The 19,968-nt window shown below is 44.9% G+C and overlaps 1 protein-coding gene across 2 annotated transcripts; it reads right to left on the minus strand.

The window, feature by feature from the left end:
• Nucleotides 1-159: 159 nt before the first annotated feature.
• ACOX2 (acyl-CoA oxidase 2) lies at nucleotides 160-17,585 on the minus strand. Of its 2 annotated transcripts, none has more exons than XM_082288870.1 (15): nucleotides 17,441-17,585; nucleotides 16,456-16,681; nucleotides 15,141-15,303; nucleotides 12,352-12,503; nucleotides 11,970-12,077; nucleotides 11,238-11,357; nucleotides 10,633-10,748; nucleotides 10,063-10,235; nucleotides 8,858-9,020; nucleotides 8,064-8,254; nucleotides 6,760-6,921; nucleotides 5,683-5,788; nucleotides 3,506-3,723; nucleotides 1,636-1,765; nucleotides 160-902 (listed from the first exon to the last, which is right to left on the minus strand). In XM_082288870.1, exons 2-15 carry the CDS (start codon nucleotides 16,613-16,615, stop codon nucleotides 840-842), a joined length of 2,025 nt encoding a protein of 674 aa, XP_082144996.1. In that variant the 5' UTR covers nucleotides 16,616-16,681; nucleotides 17,441-17,585; the 3' UTR covers nucleotides 160-839. The 2 variants fall into 2 exon arrangements, with proteins under 2 accessions (XP_082144996.1, XP_082144997.1); XM_082288871.1 differs by having other exon boundaries at nucleotides 16,456-16,633; nucleotides 17,441-17,574.
• Nucleotides 17,586-19,968: the final 2,383 nt, after the last annotated feature.

A 19,968-nucleotide genomic window follows, 5' to 3' on the forward strand; every position in this document is an offset into this window, starting at 1 on the left:
TTTCTTGCAACATGTGGTAAGAAATATCCATGTTAACTGGCATTGAATTATAATCACAAGATGTTCCTTGCAACACTTCATTTACTAGCAAATTAATGACTGGCCTGGATCAGCCTGCTCTTTCCATAATTATGAAGTATAATAATTAGAGAAGCAGTATTCCAAATAATACACTTTATTGGAGCTCAGGATTTATAGAAAGACAGTATGAGCAGCTCTAGTAATGGGAAGGTAAATTCTGCAGACTGGAGATGGCATCAGCTTTGTCTGCATCTTCATTAGGCAGGAATATTCCAGTATTGAGCAAATCAAGAGCTATTTTAATTGTCAGAACAGATGTGCTTTCTAATACACTTTCTGATCGAAGAGAAGAACTTGTTCCTAAAAATGCAGGATCTTAATTTCACTGTGGATTTTTCAGTGAAGTTGGTTGGTTTGGGTTTTTTTGAAGGCACTGTATGGTTATAACACACTGAGAGAGGGTTCACAGTGTGGTGGCATTTTTTTTTTCTCAATCATCATGTAGTAGATTTAGAAAAAGAATAAGAAAGCCAAATGTGAGAGTTTTGATGCTGTCAAGACACTTGATAGAAAGGCTAGAAAACAGTGAACTCTGGACCATTCCTGACTAGATTGTCTCACAGCAGCGGGTACCACGCAGCGCTGTTGGCATCTGTCTAATTGCAAATGGCTGGCTGAGAATCTTTCCTACTTGTTGTAACTAAGTAAGCAACTGATTACTGATTATTAATTCTGATTAGTCATTACTGATGCTTCATAAATGTACTGCTGCACAAAGAACAAGAGGAAATGCATGCCCTTCACTTGGAACATGGTCTTCATAATTTCGATAGTGTGTTATGCAGAAGTGGCTTCAAATACCTCTCGTAGGCTGGGCTCATCTGTTCAGAAAGAGAATGTGGAAGGGAATTAATGGCAATTAAGATGGGAAAGGCTATAATTTTTTTCTTAAGAACAATCTCTGAAATACAGAAAGCTACACTATTAAAAAAACCCCAACCAACAAACCACCAGCTACTTCAACTATATGTAAGGTCTGTTCCCCTATATGTGCTGTTCTTCATAACCAGCACGCCATACTCATCCCAAAGGGGACAGCATACTATTTAACCTCAGAAAATATGCTTGGAGTTGAATGTGAACTGAAGGCAAATTTTGTGTTCAGCTGTAGCATTTCAAAGGGATACTGATTACCACAATAAAAATCTCACTCAAGGCCAAATGAGTTTCAAACAGAGCAATACATGTTTACATCACACATAATTTTACATTACTCCACAGTATGGATGAGTTGAGAAAGCAAAGTGCTAAAGACCATGAAGGATCAAACTGCCTTGTTTAACACTTACACTCTTTCTGATTAAACATATTATTAAAACTCCCAAGTTTTGCACTAGTAAAAGTATCAGTGTATAGAAAATACCCTGCCTTTAGTGCTGTTCCATAGTAAGTAAATACACTTTTATTTTAGCTTATTCTGTACAATGTGATACAAATCCGTGAAACAAAGAGGAATTAAAAGCTCTTGTCTCGCATTTATATTGCTTTTGTTAGAAGAGAAGCAGTTTCTGCTCTGGCTGCTGGGGAAGCTGCCCAGCTCTAGTTCATCCCTACCTGATTGGTGGGTGACTTCTGAGCCCACTCGTAGAGCCGCTGGTAAACCTGCCCATCATAGCTGCCCAGTGCAGAGTTCAGGGTCTTGTCTGTGAAGTCAAAAGCGTCCACCAGTGGAACAGCGTCCTTCCTACGGAGCACAGGAGTCACATTCCTGTTACTGAGAGGGTACTGCTTTGCAAGATGGGAAAATAAAGATAAACTTGAAAGTCATTTGCCCAGGTTTCTCCTGGAAAGCTTGTGCCAGTTGTCCTCCTTTACTGGGGGGGAAAATCCTGCTTCTTTTGATTCCTCAGAGGCATCTCTAGGTGACCCTGCCTTGGCAGGGAAATTGGACTAGATGATCTCCAGAGGTGCCTTTCAACTCTTAACAATTTTGTGATTCTGTGATGTTCTACTAATGCCCTGAGCTGTCTGCAGTGCCAAGCGGGTGTTTGCAGGGTCTTGTAATCACCTGGGCTCCATCCCTAATTCAGGACTCAATCTCATGTCAGATGTTTTCTCAGTAGTCTCTGCCAGTTTGTAATTTTGCTTTTTGTCTTTTATTTTTCTTAAGCTGTATGTGTTTGTCTTATAAAATGGAGTAAGGTTCCTACTAGACTGCTGTGAAGTTGCTTTGGTGATCCCCAACCTTCATCTACCTTTCAGTATTTCTGTTACCTCATCACGAGGTGTTGAGGTCTTCTGTTCATGTCTGTAAGAGCAAAACAACCCTGACCCATCCAAGGGCTCATCTAGCCCAGGGGCCAGTCTGACAGCATGGAGAGACACAGCACAGGCAGCATCTCCTAAGCAGGAGATGGTTTCTTTTTCCTCATCTTCCCATCACCTTGGGTATAGGAAGCTGTGCTGGCTGTACCTCACACCGGAGGTACCAGGATGCAAAGTGGTTTGCTCAAATGTTGGCATTTGCATCTTCCAGTTCCTTTTGGGGAAGAGCTGTCTGAGGGTTTGAGAAAGGCTGGGATTTTGCTACAGACCAGGAAGTGGTTGTATCCTTTCTACTAACTGTAAATATGTAAATACTCCATTCTTGAATCCTGTTAACAAGACATGGACTAACACAGAAATTGCAAGGAATTCCAAAGACTGTGTTAGGCTTTTGAAAATGTTATGTTAAACTTACCACTTAATTCAGATTCTGCTATCAGTTCTGAAAACCCTTGCTATTTGGCTCAGCTCTGTTCAGCTCTTGCTTATAGCGTGTTCTTGTTTCTCTCCAGGTGGCTTAGGTAGAATTTTACATACAGTAGCAACTCCTGTGCACCGTAAGTTATTATGTCCTAAACAAACAGCACTGAGTAGTGAAGATTGAACCCTTTGTCAAAAAGCCTCTATGGGTGTTGTGGTAAGTGAAAACCTTAACATAATTCAGAATTCAGAGAGTTGGTGATAAATGGTGTTGAGCAGATGCATCTGAAGTAGCTGTAGGCAGGATTGTTTGGGTACCAATTGCAGCTCAGCCATGGCAACAGAGTAGGCTGTATTAGCTGTGGCTTAAGCAGATTTTGCAATGTGTGATGGGTTGCTGTGGCTGCCTCCTGCCAGTGTGCTCTGACTACATATTTTCCTGCTTTCACTCTACTGCAGATGGTAGAAAGTGTTCATGACTTCTTCATTTATAATTTAAGATTTCATGTTACAGAACTTTAATGATTGCAGAGGAGCTGGACACTTGGGTCTATTTTGCCATTGAAACAAGCTCTGAGTAGATGTTTCAATCAATTTCTAGTGCTGCCAGGCAATGAAAATAAAAACTGACTGAGGTGAATTGACTGTGGAGATGTTGCCATAGGTACGGCAGCACCCTTTTATATCTGTCATGGGGATAAACTGCATAGCTGTATTGTGTACTGCCAAAGTAGCTCACCGAATGACAGCCAGGAGGTCCAGGTAGGATGCTGTGACCATGTCCATTTGAGCTGGAGATGTGTATCCATCGTGCAAGAAGGCTCCTGTATTTGAGAAGATCCCATGTAGTGCAAAGAGGTCACAGAGATGTTTCATAATCTTCTGGATGCCAGCCTTGGTCTCGAGTTTTTCCACAGTTTCTGCAAAGTTTTTCACTGCAATGTAGTGGCAGTGAGCCTGGAAAACAAATACAATCAACAGTGAATGCACCTCAAAACACTTTTAGTAGGCCAAGTGACTCAAGTGTTCTTGCAAAGAATGTAAAACCTTTTCATTTCCCTGGCACTTCTCCAGTCTGTATCCTTTGTTTGCTGGGTGACCAGGCCTTTTGCATTCCTGGCTTACAGCGACAGCAGAAGACAGAATATGTAAACAGTCAACACTGTGGTATTTGTAAACTCCAGAAAACTGCTTCAGAAATCATGGTAGTACTTATTCTAAATACTTCTGATGAATTTCCCTAAGAGTTTATGTGAAGGGAACACATTGGAATGTGCTGTGTTCTAAGTGAATGCTGGTTGTACATCAACAGGAGAAAACTTCTGTTGAAGACCTTAGACTCACGGTACTTTGGGATCAGTGTCTATGAGACTTCAGCTCCAGAAACACCATTGTCACAGAAGAACAACCAAATTTACCTCCCACTTTTGTGGTTTTAAGTAAACTGGTAATTTCTGGGTCAGACACCAGTAGAATGTCTGACCCAAAAATGACAGAAATATTAGCTGAGGTGCAGAGTAGATGAATTAGGCTGACTCCACCTGTCTTTGGAGTGACTCTTGCTATGTTGACACTGCTGTGGGTGGTTGGTGGTGCTGGGGTCTGTGTGGGTTCACTCCCCCACTGCACAGTTCCCCTCCAGCTGCAGGTGTAAGCATGGCACACCTGCACTGCAGCTCTTCCTGCTGGCACGGTGAAGCAGCAGAGGTGGAGGCCAGTGTGAACTGCAGAACCTGCCTGAGAAGCTGAGTGGCCCTGAGTGGCTACTCAAGCAATTAACCTGTGTGGAGTCTGCCCAGTGTCTGAGCCACTCAGCTGAGAGCTGGCAGGCATCAGTTCATAGAGTTGCCATGCCAGATGTGTGGGTCAATCTCCAGGGAAGGTATGGAATAAGAAGTAAATAGAGAATTGCCCCAAGAAGGCAGCAGTATATAAAAATTTGAAAGTTATGGGGAAAATTGAAGGGGTTTGGGTGACTTTTTCCTGTCCCTGAAATATTTACAAAACTTTGGGGGTGTGGATCCCATTTTCTGAAGAGTCTAGCAGCAGCATTGACAATACCACAGCCAGCCCTCTGCATATGTTAGGCTCTTCAATAACAGTTAATGATGTTAAAATAAGTTATGGACCTGTTTCAAAATCTTCTTTTCCTCGAGGGAGGAAGGCCTTCACCATAACTGTAGAGGAATTGCACTTAATTGCATATTAAAAAAAGAATTTCGGTTTTTGGAGATACAGAACGATCAACGGATTTAGTTTTCATTGATATTTAGGGCTTTTATCCCCTTGTTTTCTTTTCTGCTTAACTCTAATTCACCCTTGTTTTAGGGAACAAATGCTGCCGTCCCAAAGGTACTTCAGCTGAAAGCATCTCTTATTAATTTGATTTGTTTTATCTTTCAGCAGTAGTTAACATTGCACTTATCACTGGTTTTCACTCTTTTCCCTGCAGTTATCTTTCCAGCAGATGGAAGAAATACCAGGCATGTTTCACCTTTTGCTGTGACTCCATCAGCTTTCAGTGGAGTGGCTTTGGGAAGACTTTTCTGGGAGCCAGAAATGCTGGATTCTTATAAAAAGATGAGTGTTGGCTGGAGATGGTGGGTTTTTGTTGCAGGATATGGGAGGTCTGATTCTGCCAGTAGTAGCAGCGTAACTGTGAATGTATTTTTTCACCCTTTCATTTCTCCTAGTCTTTTTCTACCTGGCCTATACAGGCAGCAAATTTTTCAGATCTGGAATTGTTTCTTACTACAACTTTTCCACCATGCAGACCACAGTGACAATCTTTGTGGTGTCTCTTAGATGTCAACAGGAAACAATAAACAGCACTGAGGTTTTAAGCTAATCATGCCATTTCTGTTGCATATTGTTTCATAATGACCAACATCAGATATGCAGATAAATTCTGCTAACCTTTGCAGCCTGCACCAGCTGCACTGTGCACTGGTTCCACGCATCGTGCTTTTTGACTCCAGACTGAATCAAGTCCTGTAGTTTTTCTGCTGTGCTGCTTGTGAGCCTGGAAAATTGAAAAAGCATGAAGTATATTGTATGTGAATGTAGCATCCCACATGCATGAATTTGCACTCGGGAGTTATGTGTGACTGAATGGCAGACTGGAATTTCTGACATCTGAAGTTATCTACACTCAGTATGAGTGAACTTAGATTATGCAAAATCTAAGTATAAATTGTGAGAAGAATGCAGACCACCCTTGTACTGAAGGATTTCTGCCTTCTCAGCTTCCCGAGTAGTTTACCAGGGGTTTGGCTAAGCTTTTCTTGGGTTGTGTGTGTGCAAGGAGAGTTTGCAAAACAAACAGTAATACTGGACAGCTGTTCCATTACGTTTCTCCTTTTCTACACAGGGATTCAAATCCTGTTCCCATTGATACTGAAGCTTTTGGATAAGTGGCTGTTTTTACACTGGTTTCAATGACAGCAGTGTTGTCCTTTAACCTGATTTGCAGAGGTGACACCTATACAGCCCATAACTGTGTACATAATTCTGAGACCACTCATGGTACCATTTTAATTTGTGTTGAGTTGCTGAATGTGTAGTTGAAAGGCTACAGACAGAATGAGAGGCTCTGTTCTTGCTATGGTTTAAACTGAAAACAAACATCACTTTCTCAGGTATGTGAAATTTTAACATTCTATATAGAATTGCTCAGCATCCAATAAAGATTTTACTGGATGGCAACTCAGTGATGTGGTCTGGGATTTATTTTAATAGTGCCATCAACTTTGTGAAATGTAGTCGTTTGGTAGCACATGGCTTAAAAACTTCTGAGTGTGAAAGCCTCATACTGAACATCTGACATGGCTGTTAATCCTGTGTAGCCTTCCTTTTCTTTTTCAGGAACAGATGGTGCCAATCCTTGTTTAACTTACGTTATTTTATGTTCCTTTAAAGCAAGGAAAAAGCTGTGCTCTTAACACATTTCTGATGTCAAAGAGAGAAATCCTGTCTCCCGTCCTGTGTACTGACCTGACTGCCACGTGTTGATAGGCCTCAGTGTAAATATCTGGACTGAGAAAATCCAACTTGTTCTTGGCTGGACACTTCCCGTGTTTCACTGCAGCCAGGTAAGTGACAGATGGTGGCACAGGCTGGCCAGCACTGGCTGCCATGAAGCATTTAATCAGGAACCTGGGAAGAGGGTAACAGTCAGAGCAGGGTATGGTGGTGATCTCCTCACAGCAAACAGTCATGCAAAAAGTAAATGGGCCCAGGTGAGGAGCAGCAAGGTGTGACCCATCCCTTCAGTGGCCCAGAATGAACAAGTAATGACCTTCTGTTTTGCATGTTACTCACAATAACCTGACCTGTGGTGGGTCTCAGGGGTGGCCTGTCTGCCTTATTTAATACTACAGCAATCCATAATGGTAATTTTTTCAGCAGAAACTTGCTGTGGCTATTAGCAGTCTCAGCAGTGTAGTGATTAGATACATTATCAACTCTGCAACCTGAGTCTCAATGCTCTGGAGCTTTAATGGTGATTTGGTCTTCACCTCTGTGATCCCCAACACACAGTCACATTATGTTAACACATGAGACCCTTGGAGAGAATTTACAAGGAGCATTCCCCACTCCCTTAGTTTTTTGGTACCTCTGCTATGAGCTAGACTGACCAGGTCTGGAATTAAAAGGGTACAGCATTTTTCTTGACCTTGCTGTTGATCTTGCAAAAAGCAGTAATGAATGCAGAAATGTCTGCATGCAGCATAGAGCTATGTGATGGCTCTGACCCTGGGAAGTGCCCCGATTTTCTCCTTCTAGTAAAAACATACATTATTAAAAGTTCAAGCAGCTGTAGTTTCTTTATCCAGTATTTCATCTACTCTTGATAATCATCAGTCTGCGTGTTTGGAGGAAAGTGATGTTCTTGAAGCATGACTCATCCACTTTCAGTATCCAACAACTTTGCTTTCTCTGAATTGACCTCATTTTACCAATATTGTGTTACATCGTACCATTGTTGCATTGGTTGCTTAAAAAATTAACCACAAAACTTTCACAGCAACACCTTTGCTGTGCTACCAGGCAAAGAGGAAATGAGGTTATGCAGAACAGCACCTGCAGACATCCCCAAACCAAAACCAGAAGAGATAATCCAGTTCCCATACACTTCCATGCTTGTTAGACTGAAGACATGAATAGTTTATGTCCTGAGCTGTATTTTTAGAAGGTGCTGTGAGAAAGGAGTAGCTGGTTTTACTGGTTTTGGAGAAGTGGTAAAGGCTGAATAAATGAGGGGGCAGGCTTTTAGATTAACATATTTGAATTGTTACCTGGCAGCTTGCAGGAGCAAAATGGTGTTTTCTCCTTCATAAATACAAGAGGCAAGTATTTTGGTATACAAGGAAGGAAGTCCACTCAGCAGGGAGTAGCCATGGCCCCCACAGGCCCGGAGACAGATCTCCACTCCTGCAGTGCAGTGCTGAGTGATCACAGCTTTAAAACCTGAAGATAATGCATGTAGCTATTAAAAATGAGAGGTAAAAGCAGAGTGTTACTGGTGGAATCCTCAGAATAAGTTCATTTTTAAAAATTTTGTGCAGTGTCTAGGCATGAAATCCCTGTCAAGTCTCCCCCTGCATGGTGGTAGCACCCAGTTCTCTGAGCCTGGCCTTTGATGTCTGCCTGGGATGCTGCACACACTCCTGCTAGGCACACTGTGGTCAGTTTATACATTTTTGGGTTTCTCTCAGCCAGTTCTGGGTTTGGCCACCTTTGTTCAGAGTGTGTTTTCATTTCAAGCACCCAATTGCAAAATATTCTGTGCATTGTAGATGGAGTTGTGTAATAACACTTTGTGCCACCAGCTACTTGGAACGAGGCTTTCAGCCAATGGGCATGCCTTTCAAGGACTTTTCACTCTGCAATGGCTCCCAAAACAAAAAGTTTGGGGTGGTAGAGCGAATGCTGTTGCTGACTAGTTGTGGACCTGGGACACGTCATTTGAGCTCTTAGTGCTTCCTCCTCTACTTCTCTAGTGGTGAGGGGAATGCTTGTCCAGTTTGCTGAAATACTTTAACATTTAGAGATGAAAAGTGCTGAATGAGCTAATCCTGCTGCAGCTCACCTCTGGCAGCATGTCAAAGTTCTTCTTCTGGATCTCTATATACCCCCTGTTCAATAGCTCCTGCAGGTAGTCATTGATGAAATGAAAGGCATAGGCTGCTGCCAGCTGGGGCAGCAGTTTCTCTTGCTGAGTCTGGTAGTCAAGGATTTTTGCTTCTTGTTCCCTGTTGGAAGACAGCTGATGAAGCAGGGAAAGTGTGGACATGGTCACAACTACTGTTACTTTACCTGCTGCAGAACAAAATGGCATTTTTCATTACCAAGAAGCAGTGTGTGAACAGGACTGAGCTGACAGTGTGGCAGCAAATCTGCCCAGCTTGCTGAGCTATTGGAGAAACAAACCCAGAAGAGCCTAACAGTGTAGAAAAGGCACTGTGTGGTCAGTCAGTACAGAGGGGAACAGGGACTGCAGGACAGCAAGTTGTTAGGTGTTCCAAGAAAGGCAGTGGCATTGCACCCTGATAAACTTTGGCTTTTCAAATGGAGTCTTTGTGGCCCGGTGCATAGAAATGTTTCCCTGAAAATATTTGACTCTGAATTATTTGAAGTCTTCTGAGCTTTTGTTGGATGTTCTTTATCACTTCTGCTGTGGTTGGTACATTTAGGGCTTCAACTGATGGAATTGGTTATTACAATAGTTCAGCTGCTGTGCTCTTCTGTTTGGTTTGTGTTTGAACAAAACCATGTTTTCACTAGAATCTTTCTGCTTTTGAAAGGAGATTTAAATGGAAATCTTTGTAATCCATTCAAATCAATGTATCTCTTTAAAAATAATGGGGATTCAACCCTGAATACAATTCAGTGATTAAAGTGTGGATATTGGATTTCTGGATGTTGGAAGGTACTTTAATGTTGCATCCACTAGTAAAACTCTATGGAATAAGAATTCAGCAACTTGTTCACTTTGTCTGGATTCTGCTGAGTTATGGGATTACAGGGGACAGCCAGTTATAAAGAAATAAGGCCTGTGTGAGCCACTGACCTATTAAAAGTATGAAACTTATCTTGGAAAGAACTGCAAACATTCTCTTGTACTTTGACTGAAGCTCATTAATGTAAATAATGGGGAAGCGTGTTTATCATGGCCTGTCTGGGCCAGGAAATCAGCCAGTGATGGGCTGAAAGATAAGATGAAGAGAAGAAATACAAACTGGTGTGGGGGAACACAGTGTACAGTCCCCTTCCCACGGGGATGCATGGTATTACCCAGGCTTTAGCTGGGACTGCCGGCGAACCACGGAGTACCGGATGGCGATGGTGCAAGCCTTCATTAGGGGTGTCAGAACCTCGTCTGAAATGAGGGAAATGCGCACTGTTGTCATTGTGAAATAATTAATCTTCTGTGACCCCTGTCTTACATAGGTGCCATCTGGTCGAACCTAGAGTAGAGAGAAGCTGTCAGATGCTGCCTTCTTCAGTACTACTGTGGTTGTGTAATCACTATGCACGGAATAAAATGGACATAAAAATCCTTCACTGAATTCAAACAATGTTTTTATGTATGATAGATGAAAGATACCCATTTGAAGAGACAAATTCTTACTGTTTCTGGCAGAGGTGGGTTCTGCCTGCCCTATGATCCCCAGCTTCTGAATGTGGAATTCTTGACACTGACTTTCATTTAGGATTCAGGTACATTCTGCCCTTGATAAAACCTCAGAGACTTGCTGACACTCAAAGGAAGCCTTTTGTCCTGAATTTAGACAGGTCCCTGTTGTCTCTCTGGCTGTGGAATGAGAGTCTGATGGCGAGTTTGTGATGTGAGTCCACACATACCTCACAAAACTTGCTCAGCATGTTCTCCCTGGGGATGTGCACATTCTTCAGCAGGAGGTAGCCATTGTCAATGTGCTCAAAATTCATTTTGGGACCGATGTCCCCCGCAGTTACGCCTGCAGCAGGAGAAAACACAGCCTGCTTACTTCCACTTGAACTTTTTGCTCCCCATTTTGTGTCAAGATGGAGACCTCAAAAGAAGGGCACAATCAGCTCTGCTTCTTCCCCAGCATGGTGGGTGATCTTGCCCAAGGGATGAAACAAGCATTCGAATGCCTAGTGGTAGTTTGTTGCCATGATCCATGGACAGATGGATCTGTGCTGGCTGGGGTCAGAACTGAGGTATTAATGCTGAGGTGCTCAGAGCAGCCCAGGATTCTGATTATGACAAGGGCTTGGTCTGGATATGGCTGAGGATATGTTAAATTTCCCTTCAGATCAAAATGCTGGGCTTAATGATAACTACACCTTGGGTATCTGTCTTGGCTTGGCTTGGCTTGTTTTGGCAATTATATTATCTCCCTGGGCCCAATGTTTTAGAAAACATTTAAGGGCAAAATAGGCAGAGCACCTGCACAAGTGATGCAGTGTCTGGGGTCGTTTACCTGGGCAGAGTGAATGGTCCTGAAGGCTGCGTATCTGCACGATGAAGGGATGGATGCCATAGCACTTCCCATGAACATACAGCTGAGCAAAGACCACTGTGTGGGTTGCTGATCTTCCCACTGTGAGAAGAAAAACAGCCCCATTCCCTTAAGATAAGATAGAGCACAAACACAGTTAAGAGAGGTCAGTACTAATTATGTGTTGGGTCAGCACAGGTGTGCACTGGAAACGTAAATCAGCTCGCTCTTAGCTCTCACAAGTTGCACCATCATTCTTCCTCTGTTGCTGCCCATGAGCCTTGGATTAACAGTTTTGTAACAGAATATGAGAAAAAATAAACAGTTTTGAGCTAATGTAATGCTGAGAGTGGGAAGTGCTGTGGCTGTTGCAGTGACTCCAGTTAGTGTCTGTGAAATATCTTCCTGAAGGGAGCCAAGATTTTCACACTTTGGTTGTCTGAGTATTATTTACAAAGAAGATTTATTCCTGCAGAGGCAAGAGCTTTCCTGAGTGAAGTTCTTCAGCTTGCAACCCAAGGGGTTTTTGTAGATGATGGTGGCTCCCTTGTGGCCTTTGAACTTAGACAATCCCCTTTCTCTTACTTGCTTGTCCACATGTGTCTCTCTTATCGAAGTCTTCTGCTAGCACCAGGGCCCTCAAACACAGAGCTTAACCAGGGTAGATGGAGTAACTGAAGGAGGCAAAACCCAAAATACTTTGGTGGTACTTACTGTCTCCAGGCCACCATTTCATGGCAGAGATCTTTGGCGTGTTCAGTATAAACTCCTGAGTAGCAGTATCAAAAACTGCTGTTGTTTCCAAACCCTGAAGATAAGTGCCTTTAAAAGAAGAAATTTGAAAAAGATCTATGTATGTATGTATCTATGTACCTATCTCCTGGTATATCACAGGGATGGAGAGAGTGAAGGATCCCTGGAAGCTGGCTGTGGGTATTATCAGGGTTTTGTGGTTTACCCTTCTGATGAGAACCATGAATGAGAACCCCACCACCCCAGTCCCAGTCAAGGATGGACAGTTTGGAGTCAAATTCCCATGAGAATTTGGGCTGCAGCCTTGTGTCATACAGAAATGCTGTTTTTCCTGCAACCTTACCGTGTCCCAGTTCAGTCTGGGCGTAGCTTCCAATGAGCTTGTGCTGGGTGGCGAGAGGAATCCACTTGGCAATTTGTTTGTCAGAGCCCAGCACTGAAATACTTCTCATGAAGACACGGTGAAGGAGGAACGCAACATCTCCTGCCAGTGCCCTGCAGACAAGGCACAAGGGGCGTTTCTAAGGGGATGAAGTTCCAGGCATGTGATGAATGAGGCAGTGGCACTGCTGCGGTCACCAGACAGTACCACCTGCTGCCTTTTGATTTCTGCCTTGTCATACCTTGCCCAGCACCCAGCATCAGCACAGCATCGCAGGAAAAATGCCCTTCCAAGCTGCTTTTGTTTCTTCTTTCATAACAGAGTTTGCTTATGTGTTGCTCGCTCATTATTTCACTTGGTCTTGGAGGAATTATCTGTTCTGAGTAGCAGATGCTGAGCTAAAAGCACAGTCCAGCTCCAAAGCTCCTGAGACTCTGTGAGCATTTTGTATTTTTATTTTACTTCATAGGATTTTATTTAAGTCAGATTTTCAGGCTGAACTAAAAAGAAAAAACAAAGCAGCACCCTCCTTGAGAAACCTCAAACCCTAGCAATTAACTGTGGGGCATATTAGACTGAATTACACAAGTAGGTATCTGGGATCTGGATTTCCTGAACATTCCCATTCTGGAGAAATACCATGGTATGTTGGGTTTGTTGCTGTACTTTTTGCTGTTTGTTTGCTGCCCATTGCTGTTAGTGAACAATACTGGGGTTCACAGAGATTTGGCCTGAATTGAGATGTTATTTTCTTGTGGAAAAATTCAAATACATCCAAGAAACCCCTGGTTTGTTGTCTGGTCAGGTCCTTTGCCATCACCATCTGCATACATCCTAAAATGCACTATTCCAGAAGCTGTGTATGGGAACTTGGGTACAGTGATTTCCATGGCACAAATGAGAAATTTATGTAAGCTTTTTTTGTGTGTGAGAAATAATAAGAAAACATGAGGAATATGATTATATCCCTTTTCCTGGGATTCCTCAGAACATGACTGAATCACCTCACAGATACAGGTACATGTACAAGTAAGTGGCTGTGCTGTTCTCAGTAGCTGAGTGGCTGTTAGCATTGCTTTACTGCAGTGCTCTAGAGAGCATCTCCTTTCACATAGATACCTTCTATTGTTAACAAATTACTCTGACCTTTCTTTTATACTAGCCCTGAGAGAGAATTAATCATGCTGAAAGAGTGTGTGTGGGGGGGAAATATGAACAAAGACGTTAAAGGGAAATTGCTTTGATTAACAGAAAATGACTTAATGAATCCTTGGCAGCCTGGCCAGAAATAACGTTCCTTTAGCTGCTATTTGAAAAGCTGGATTTTAAATTGTGTGAGTGATTCACTGTGCTGGGCACTGGGAGCCAGGATTCTGTCGTAAGAGCTTGGTGCTCACCTGGACTTTCATCAGGCAAGAGCTGCCCTGCCAGACAGTTCTGCTCCAAATCCAGCAAATGGGACAGCACAGGGCTGGCCCTGACGCAGCCCTTGGCATTAGGGGGCCTGATAAAAGCACACCTGGGTGGGAGAAAGTGTGGATTTTTTTTGTTCTGAGGGAGCAGTGGGAGCTGCTTTTTAATGGAAATATAATGGTCAGGTCCAAGAGCTCTTCATGGTACATTTCCCCCTTCATTAGTTCCACTTGCTGTAGGCAGTCAAAAGCTCAGCATAAAAAATTATCATCTTTCGTGTGATGGGGACAACTTTTTAGCAGGGCCTGTTACCATAGGGGAAGCAGTAATGGTTTTGAACTACAAGAAGGTACATTTAGACTAGACATAATGAAGAACTCATTTTCAATGAGCATGGTGAAACAGTGGCACAGGTTGCCTGGAGAGCTGGTGGATGTCCCCTCCCTGCAAACATTCCAGGTCAGGCTGCATGGGGCTCCAAGCAACCTGATGTAGTTGAAGATGTCCTTGCTCATTGCAGAAAGCTAGACTAGATGACCTTTAAATGTCCTTTCCGACCCAAACTGTGCTATGAGTCTATGAAACACCAAAAAGTGGCTCTGAGTGTCAGCAGTGCTGTGTAAGGGACAGGCATTACCCTTCTGAGTGACACTGCTGAACTTGGACCTTCCTACTGGGTACATGATCCCACCAAACACAGTGTGCCCTGGGCAACAGCCAGCCAGGAATTGATTTAACAAAGGGGGAAAGGAGGGGCAAGCAACTGAAATGTAGAGCTCAACCCCACACAAAGTGTTAAGGAAACTTTTAAAGGAAAGGAATGTGAAAATATTTTATCCTCATTTACCTACACTCACTAAGGTGAGTTTTTTCTTTTTTGTTTTCTTTTTTCCCTTAATAAAATATGTGTTTTCTAAATACATAAAATGTAATCTTTAATTTATTTAGATGCCAGTAATGTAACTGAAACAGCATCACTTCCAGTTCTGGTTATACATTTAAAAATGTCTAAGGGGTGGTATGAGAGCTGCAGCACAAGTAAGGAGGTTGCTGAAGTGGAAATACCATATTGTGGCTGTGAACTGCTGTGATCTATCATATCAGTACCCATGTGCTGCTCTCTGAGAAGCTCCTGGTCATGTACCACCATTTTCCCTTTTCCCAAGTGTGCTGCTAAAGTAAAAACCTGCAGTACATTTTTATCCAAACCTATTTTGTCAGCTGTTGTTGTCAGCTATTTGTTCAGCCTTTGCTGAAGCTGATTCTTGTTTGGAATACAAAGCTTTTAACAAAAAATTATTTGTACATTAAAAAAAAAAAAAAAAAAAAGAAATCACCTGTAAATGTACTTATATTCAGGTCCATTCTCAGTCCATCCCATCTCATGCATCTTTTTCTGGAGATGAACAGCCTTCCTGACGGCTGATTCGTACCTCTCATTCTGGGTCTGGAAATACTGATTTTCTCTGCTAAATACAGGGTCGGATTCAATAGCTTCCACTGCAAAGCAACACAGAACAGTTGTTTCTCCGGGGGCTGGGAAAGTGCAGGCAGTGCCTCAAGCCATGCTCGGGAGGAGCAGGCAGGACTGGACTCATGGATACTGAGGTTGTGATTTTTAGGGTGCCTGCAGGCAGGTTTTGTTTTGCCAGTTCTGGCTCCCATGGCTGTCACATATAACTCTGCAAAGCAGTGGGTTTGGGGAAGCAGGAGGGGAATGGAGTGGGCCTGAGAGAGGGGTCTGTTCAGTGGAAATGGTGACCCTGCAGGGTAAGGCACCGCCCCTGGTCAGGGTGGGAGAGGTGACTTCTGGCAGAAGATACCAAGAATCCTCCAACTGCTGTGGGGGCAGTAAGGGCTGTGGTGAGCTGCATTAGCCAGAGGGTGGCTTATGGCCGGAGCCTGCTGGGTGTCTGACTCGGGATGTTACCAGCCCACTGCACTGCTGCAAAACAACACAGAGTCACTATTTCTGTGTCAGCCTGAACACTCCCCTTGTCCATTTTGCCTTAAAACCTTGAGTCTATTCATGTGGAAGGTTATACTGAACTCCAGTGGCACTGTGAAAGGGGTGATCCCAGTGGCTGTGCTGTTTTCCTTTGCTAAGTGTGTAACATGGATGCAGTTACAAAGACAACAGGGAGGGTTTTTTTCTTTTTTCCTCTGTTTCTTCCGAGCATACAGTCATTTTTTTGGCACACCCATCATGAGTGAGGGCAGCTCAACCTGGTTGAGTCAACCCACGCAAGAAATTCCCCACCTGGGTGAGCCCAATGTGCCAAGGAGGGAAGCTGGCTGTGGTTCACATGTGATGTGCATTTCTGCACAGCAGCACCAGCCCCTGCACGCATTTCCCTCGCACACAGATGCTCGATCCTCAGTTCTTATATTCCAGTTTAACCAGTCTTGCCAGAGACAGGGAATGGGAGCAGGGAGGGGGAAAAGCTTCAGACAGCAGGAGTGGCTGCGGAGGAGTCGTACTGATTTACATGAAGAGAAGACTCCAGCTCCACACTCCCACTCTTTAAAGAGATGGATAACAAGCAAATGCCCAGGAGCACATACCCCACCGTGCTGCAAACGAGAAGCAGAGCAGCAGGACACAGGCATGGCCTGTGCCAGCCCCCACCAGGGCCTCGTGAGGCCACTCACCCACTGCCCTCCGTATCCGCGTCTGCTCCGTGCCGCCATCCAGCAGGGCCGTGAGCTTCTCCACGCTGAAGGAGGCTGTTTGCCTCTCGCTGGCAAGGTCGGGGTTCACGCTGCCAAGCACTGAGCCCTGTGGGTACTTGCTGGTCTCCAGGAGAGCCATCCTGGAGGCTGCGCTGCTCTAGAAAGGGATGGGGCTCCTCTGACACTGGCACCCGTCAGTGGATGCCTGATGGAGATGTTGGCACAGTGAGGGGTGGTTTTGGTAGGCTGGCCAGTATTCATACAACCCTGCACAAGGGTTTCATGAATATTTAGGCACTATGCTGTCCTCATTGCAATGGATAATCAAGATTTATGGCACTTTAAAGAACTCAAACAGCAGGTTTTATGACGTATTTTAAAACATGAAATATTTTTCTTTTCCCCAGGCTGTCCCTAATATTCTATGAAAAGTTCATGCTGGGATATCCCACAACTATGTGTTAATGTTTAATAGAGTTTCTGGCCCAGGGGTCACAGGCACTGGTGGCTCTGCCTGTGTTGCCTCTGTCCTTGGGGCTCAGCTTTACATTAACCCCTAAGCCCATGTTAGTGAGATTTGTCACAGGACACTAGTAAAAACAAAAGCTGTGGTGAGTAGAAAATAAATCAGATTTTTCCCTTGAAGGGAAAAAGGCTGCTCCCTTTCCAAACATCAGATTACTTTAAGAAATACAAACTCTGGAAACCACTGCAAATGTGTTATCAATTCCTGCTTTTTGTGATATTCAGGCCTTTAATCCAAGGTGTCTTGCTGGAGAGAGAAAAAGCCTCGGGGGCACGCGGCGGGCACACAGGGTTGGGGTAACCCGGCGCTGCCCTTGAGGCGTCACGGGGAGCGCGGGGCTGGGCGCCAGGGACGCCTCGGCCTCAGCTTCCTCTTCCGCGAGGCTGCGTGAGGAAAACGCGGTTCCTTTCTCTCCGTGCAAACGCAGCCCCCACGTACCTCGTCTCCGGCGTCCTCCGTGGAGCCGTCCGGCTGCTGCCTCCCTGCCCGGGCCGCGGCTCCTGGGCCCTGTCCCCGGAGACGGCGCCGCGGGCCGCGGGTGTTCCTGCGAGCGCTGACCTCTGCTGGCAGGAAAATCCCTCAGCTCCGAGCGCTCAGAAGGCTCTCCGCTTCGAAACAGGACTTTCTGATCCCGCTTCAGGCAGCTGGCGCGTTGGAGATTTCACTTCCAGCTCCGTCACCAAAGTGACACCCTGCCCTTCTTCTGGATGTTTTTAATTTTGGTTTATTGTTTTCGTAGCCTGCTCCGGGTAGAGAGCAGCACCCTTCGGGCTGGCGCTGCCCCTTGCCTGGGGGTCTGACGTGCTCAGGGTTTTCCCAGCTCTGTCATAGCACTGCCCTCGGCCCTGACCGCAGCTTGGGGTGCAGGTCTGCAATGCGGGGCTGTGCCGGGGGCGAGGGAGCTTGACACGGGGCATGTGCTGCCCTCATCTCCGGCGGTCCTGAATCTGTCCCTGCTGGTGCCCCGTGGGCAGGAGATGGGAGCTCACACCCCTCACACCCTGCTCACCCCAGCTACAGCAGGATGAGCCTGACGGGAAAGGAATCCAGCAGAGGATTCCCCCTGCCCACAGCCCATCGATGGGTCTGTGCTGCCGCTGCAGACCTACGCTGGAAACTGCTTTGTCAGGGAATGAGGTGGAACGCGTGGGGTTCACATTACGGAAGGCTTGCTTTAACGTGGGAAGTTAAGCAAAGGTTGGGAAATTGGATGTAGTTTTGCGTAACGATAATTTTAAGCCTTGTTGAACCAAGCCCGGCAGTCACGAGGAGCAGCAGTCAATGAGAGCAGCCGACTGCAATGCAGTGAGTGGTTCATGGGCAGTGGAAGGTGTGTTAGGGATCACTGGTAGATTAAAGATGCCTTGTGCTCCATCACACTCCCAGAGTGACAGGGTGTCCTATGGATGTGCCATGTTCTGGTCCGTACTGCACAGCATCACATCCCACAGTGACTCGGGGTCATGAGTGCTTGGGAGGCAGTACATCTTTTTGAAGTGCTCCATGGGATTTCTCCATCTGCTCTTACATTTCCTTCTTCTGGAGTCAGAAGTGCTTGGCCTTGTGCTTCTTGAATGCTGTTTGCAATTCAGCGAGTGAGTCTGGCTCTCCTGAAGGGAGGGTGAGGGATGACAGATTGGAAAAAGCCCGCCCCTGAATCTCTTTGCAACCTGATGTTCATGCAGATTTATATTTGGGCAGGCTCAGGTGCTGCCTGAGTAGGTCATTGCCAGTCTGTGTTAGTGAGATCTGAGCTGGAGAGCCACCGGAGCTGCACACCCAGCTGGTCTCCGAGTGCCTGTGGATACCCAGAGATCTCATGGGCTGTGATGAGAACCAACAAAACCCACAAGAGCACCTGGTCATGGTCATGGTGTGTTGGAACACACCCTCATTATTATGGTGCTGATAATTTTGTATTTTTGACCATTTTAATTAGGCTGGATCTTGCCAGTATCGTGGCAAATTCAAGGTTTCATATAATACTTTCATCAACACAAAACTGTTCAGTCTGTGGCAGTTTTAGATCATTTTGGGAAATGATCTAAGTATGGAGAAATACATAGGATAGGCAGAGGCAAATTCCCGAGAAGGAGTGTTCAGCCAGGGCCAGTCTGAGGGTACCACTGGCTTGAGGAAGAAAACCAGAACTTGCCATTTCTGAGGCAGTCATGAGGAGTAAATCAGGCAGTAAAATGTAAGTGTTCCTTGACAGGAAATTTCACTGCAGCAAATTATCTAGGAGCACTTCAGGAGTGAGTGCATAGGAGAAGAGATCTCAGCATGACCTGGATAAAGAGCAAAGCTGGTATTGAAAACTCTGGCAGTAAGAGAAATTCCAGGCAATGGAGCAGTTTGAGCATAGCTAAAAGGTTACTATCTTTAAAGAGCAGAAGTGATTGGTTCTTACTCTCTTCCACAGAAGAGGAACTGTCACAATGAATGACTACCATTGGCATGGTATGGAGGTGTGTGATCACAGTAAGGAGTTTTGGGGCACAGCCCATTGAAACCTTGCTGCTTGGGGCTACGAAAGGTTGATAAAGCATTATACAAAGCCCTGTATGAGTGCCCATGTCTCATGTCTAACCAAAGGCCTAGAGAAGATTTGTCCCTTTGGAAGGTTTATGCCAGGAAATGAACTACACAACCTGCCATGGTAGGGTAGCAAGGGAGCTGTTATTACAAGCATCAAAGAGGTGGGACGATGTTTTGGAAACCTGACCTGAAGTACAGGTTAAGCAAATGAGACCCCCAGTGAGGAGCTGACTGGCACACCAGTGCCACAGGGTGTGGAGGGTCGGGAACACCACATACCTCTCAGTGTGGCAACCCCAGCAGATACCTGTTGTCAGAGAACGCATCCAAGCACCACCTCTGCCTTGTTCTGAGTCGGATGTTTGCATCTGTGCTGATAAAGACGTTGCTAATGTGACAGAGAAGTCCTTTTCATTTGCTTCACTGCA

The sequence above is a fragment of the Coloeus monedula genome, assembly GCF_965178545.1.
Source record: "Coloeus monedula genome assembly, chromosome: 11".
In the NCBI taxonomy this organism is placed as follows: Eukaryota; Metazoa; Chordata; class Aves; order Passeriformes; family Corvidae; genus Coloeus; species Coloeus monedula.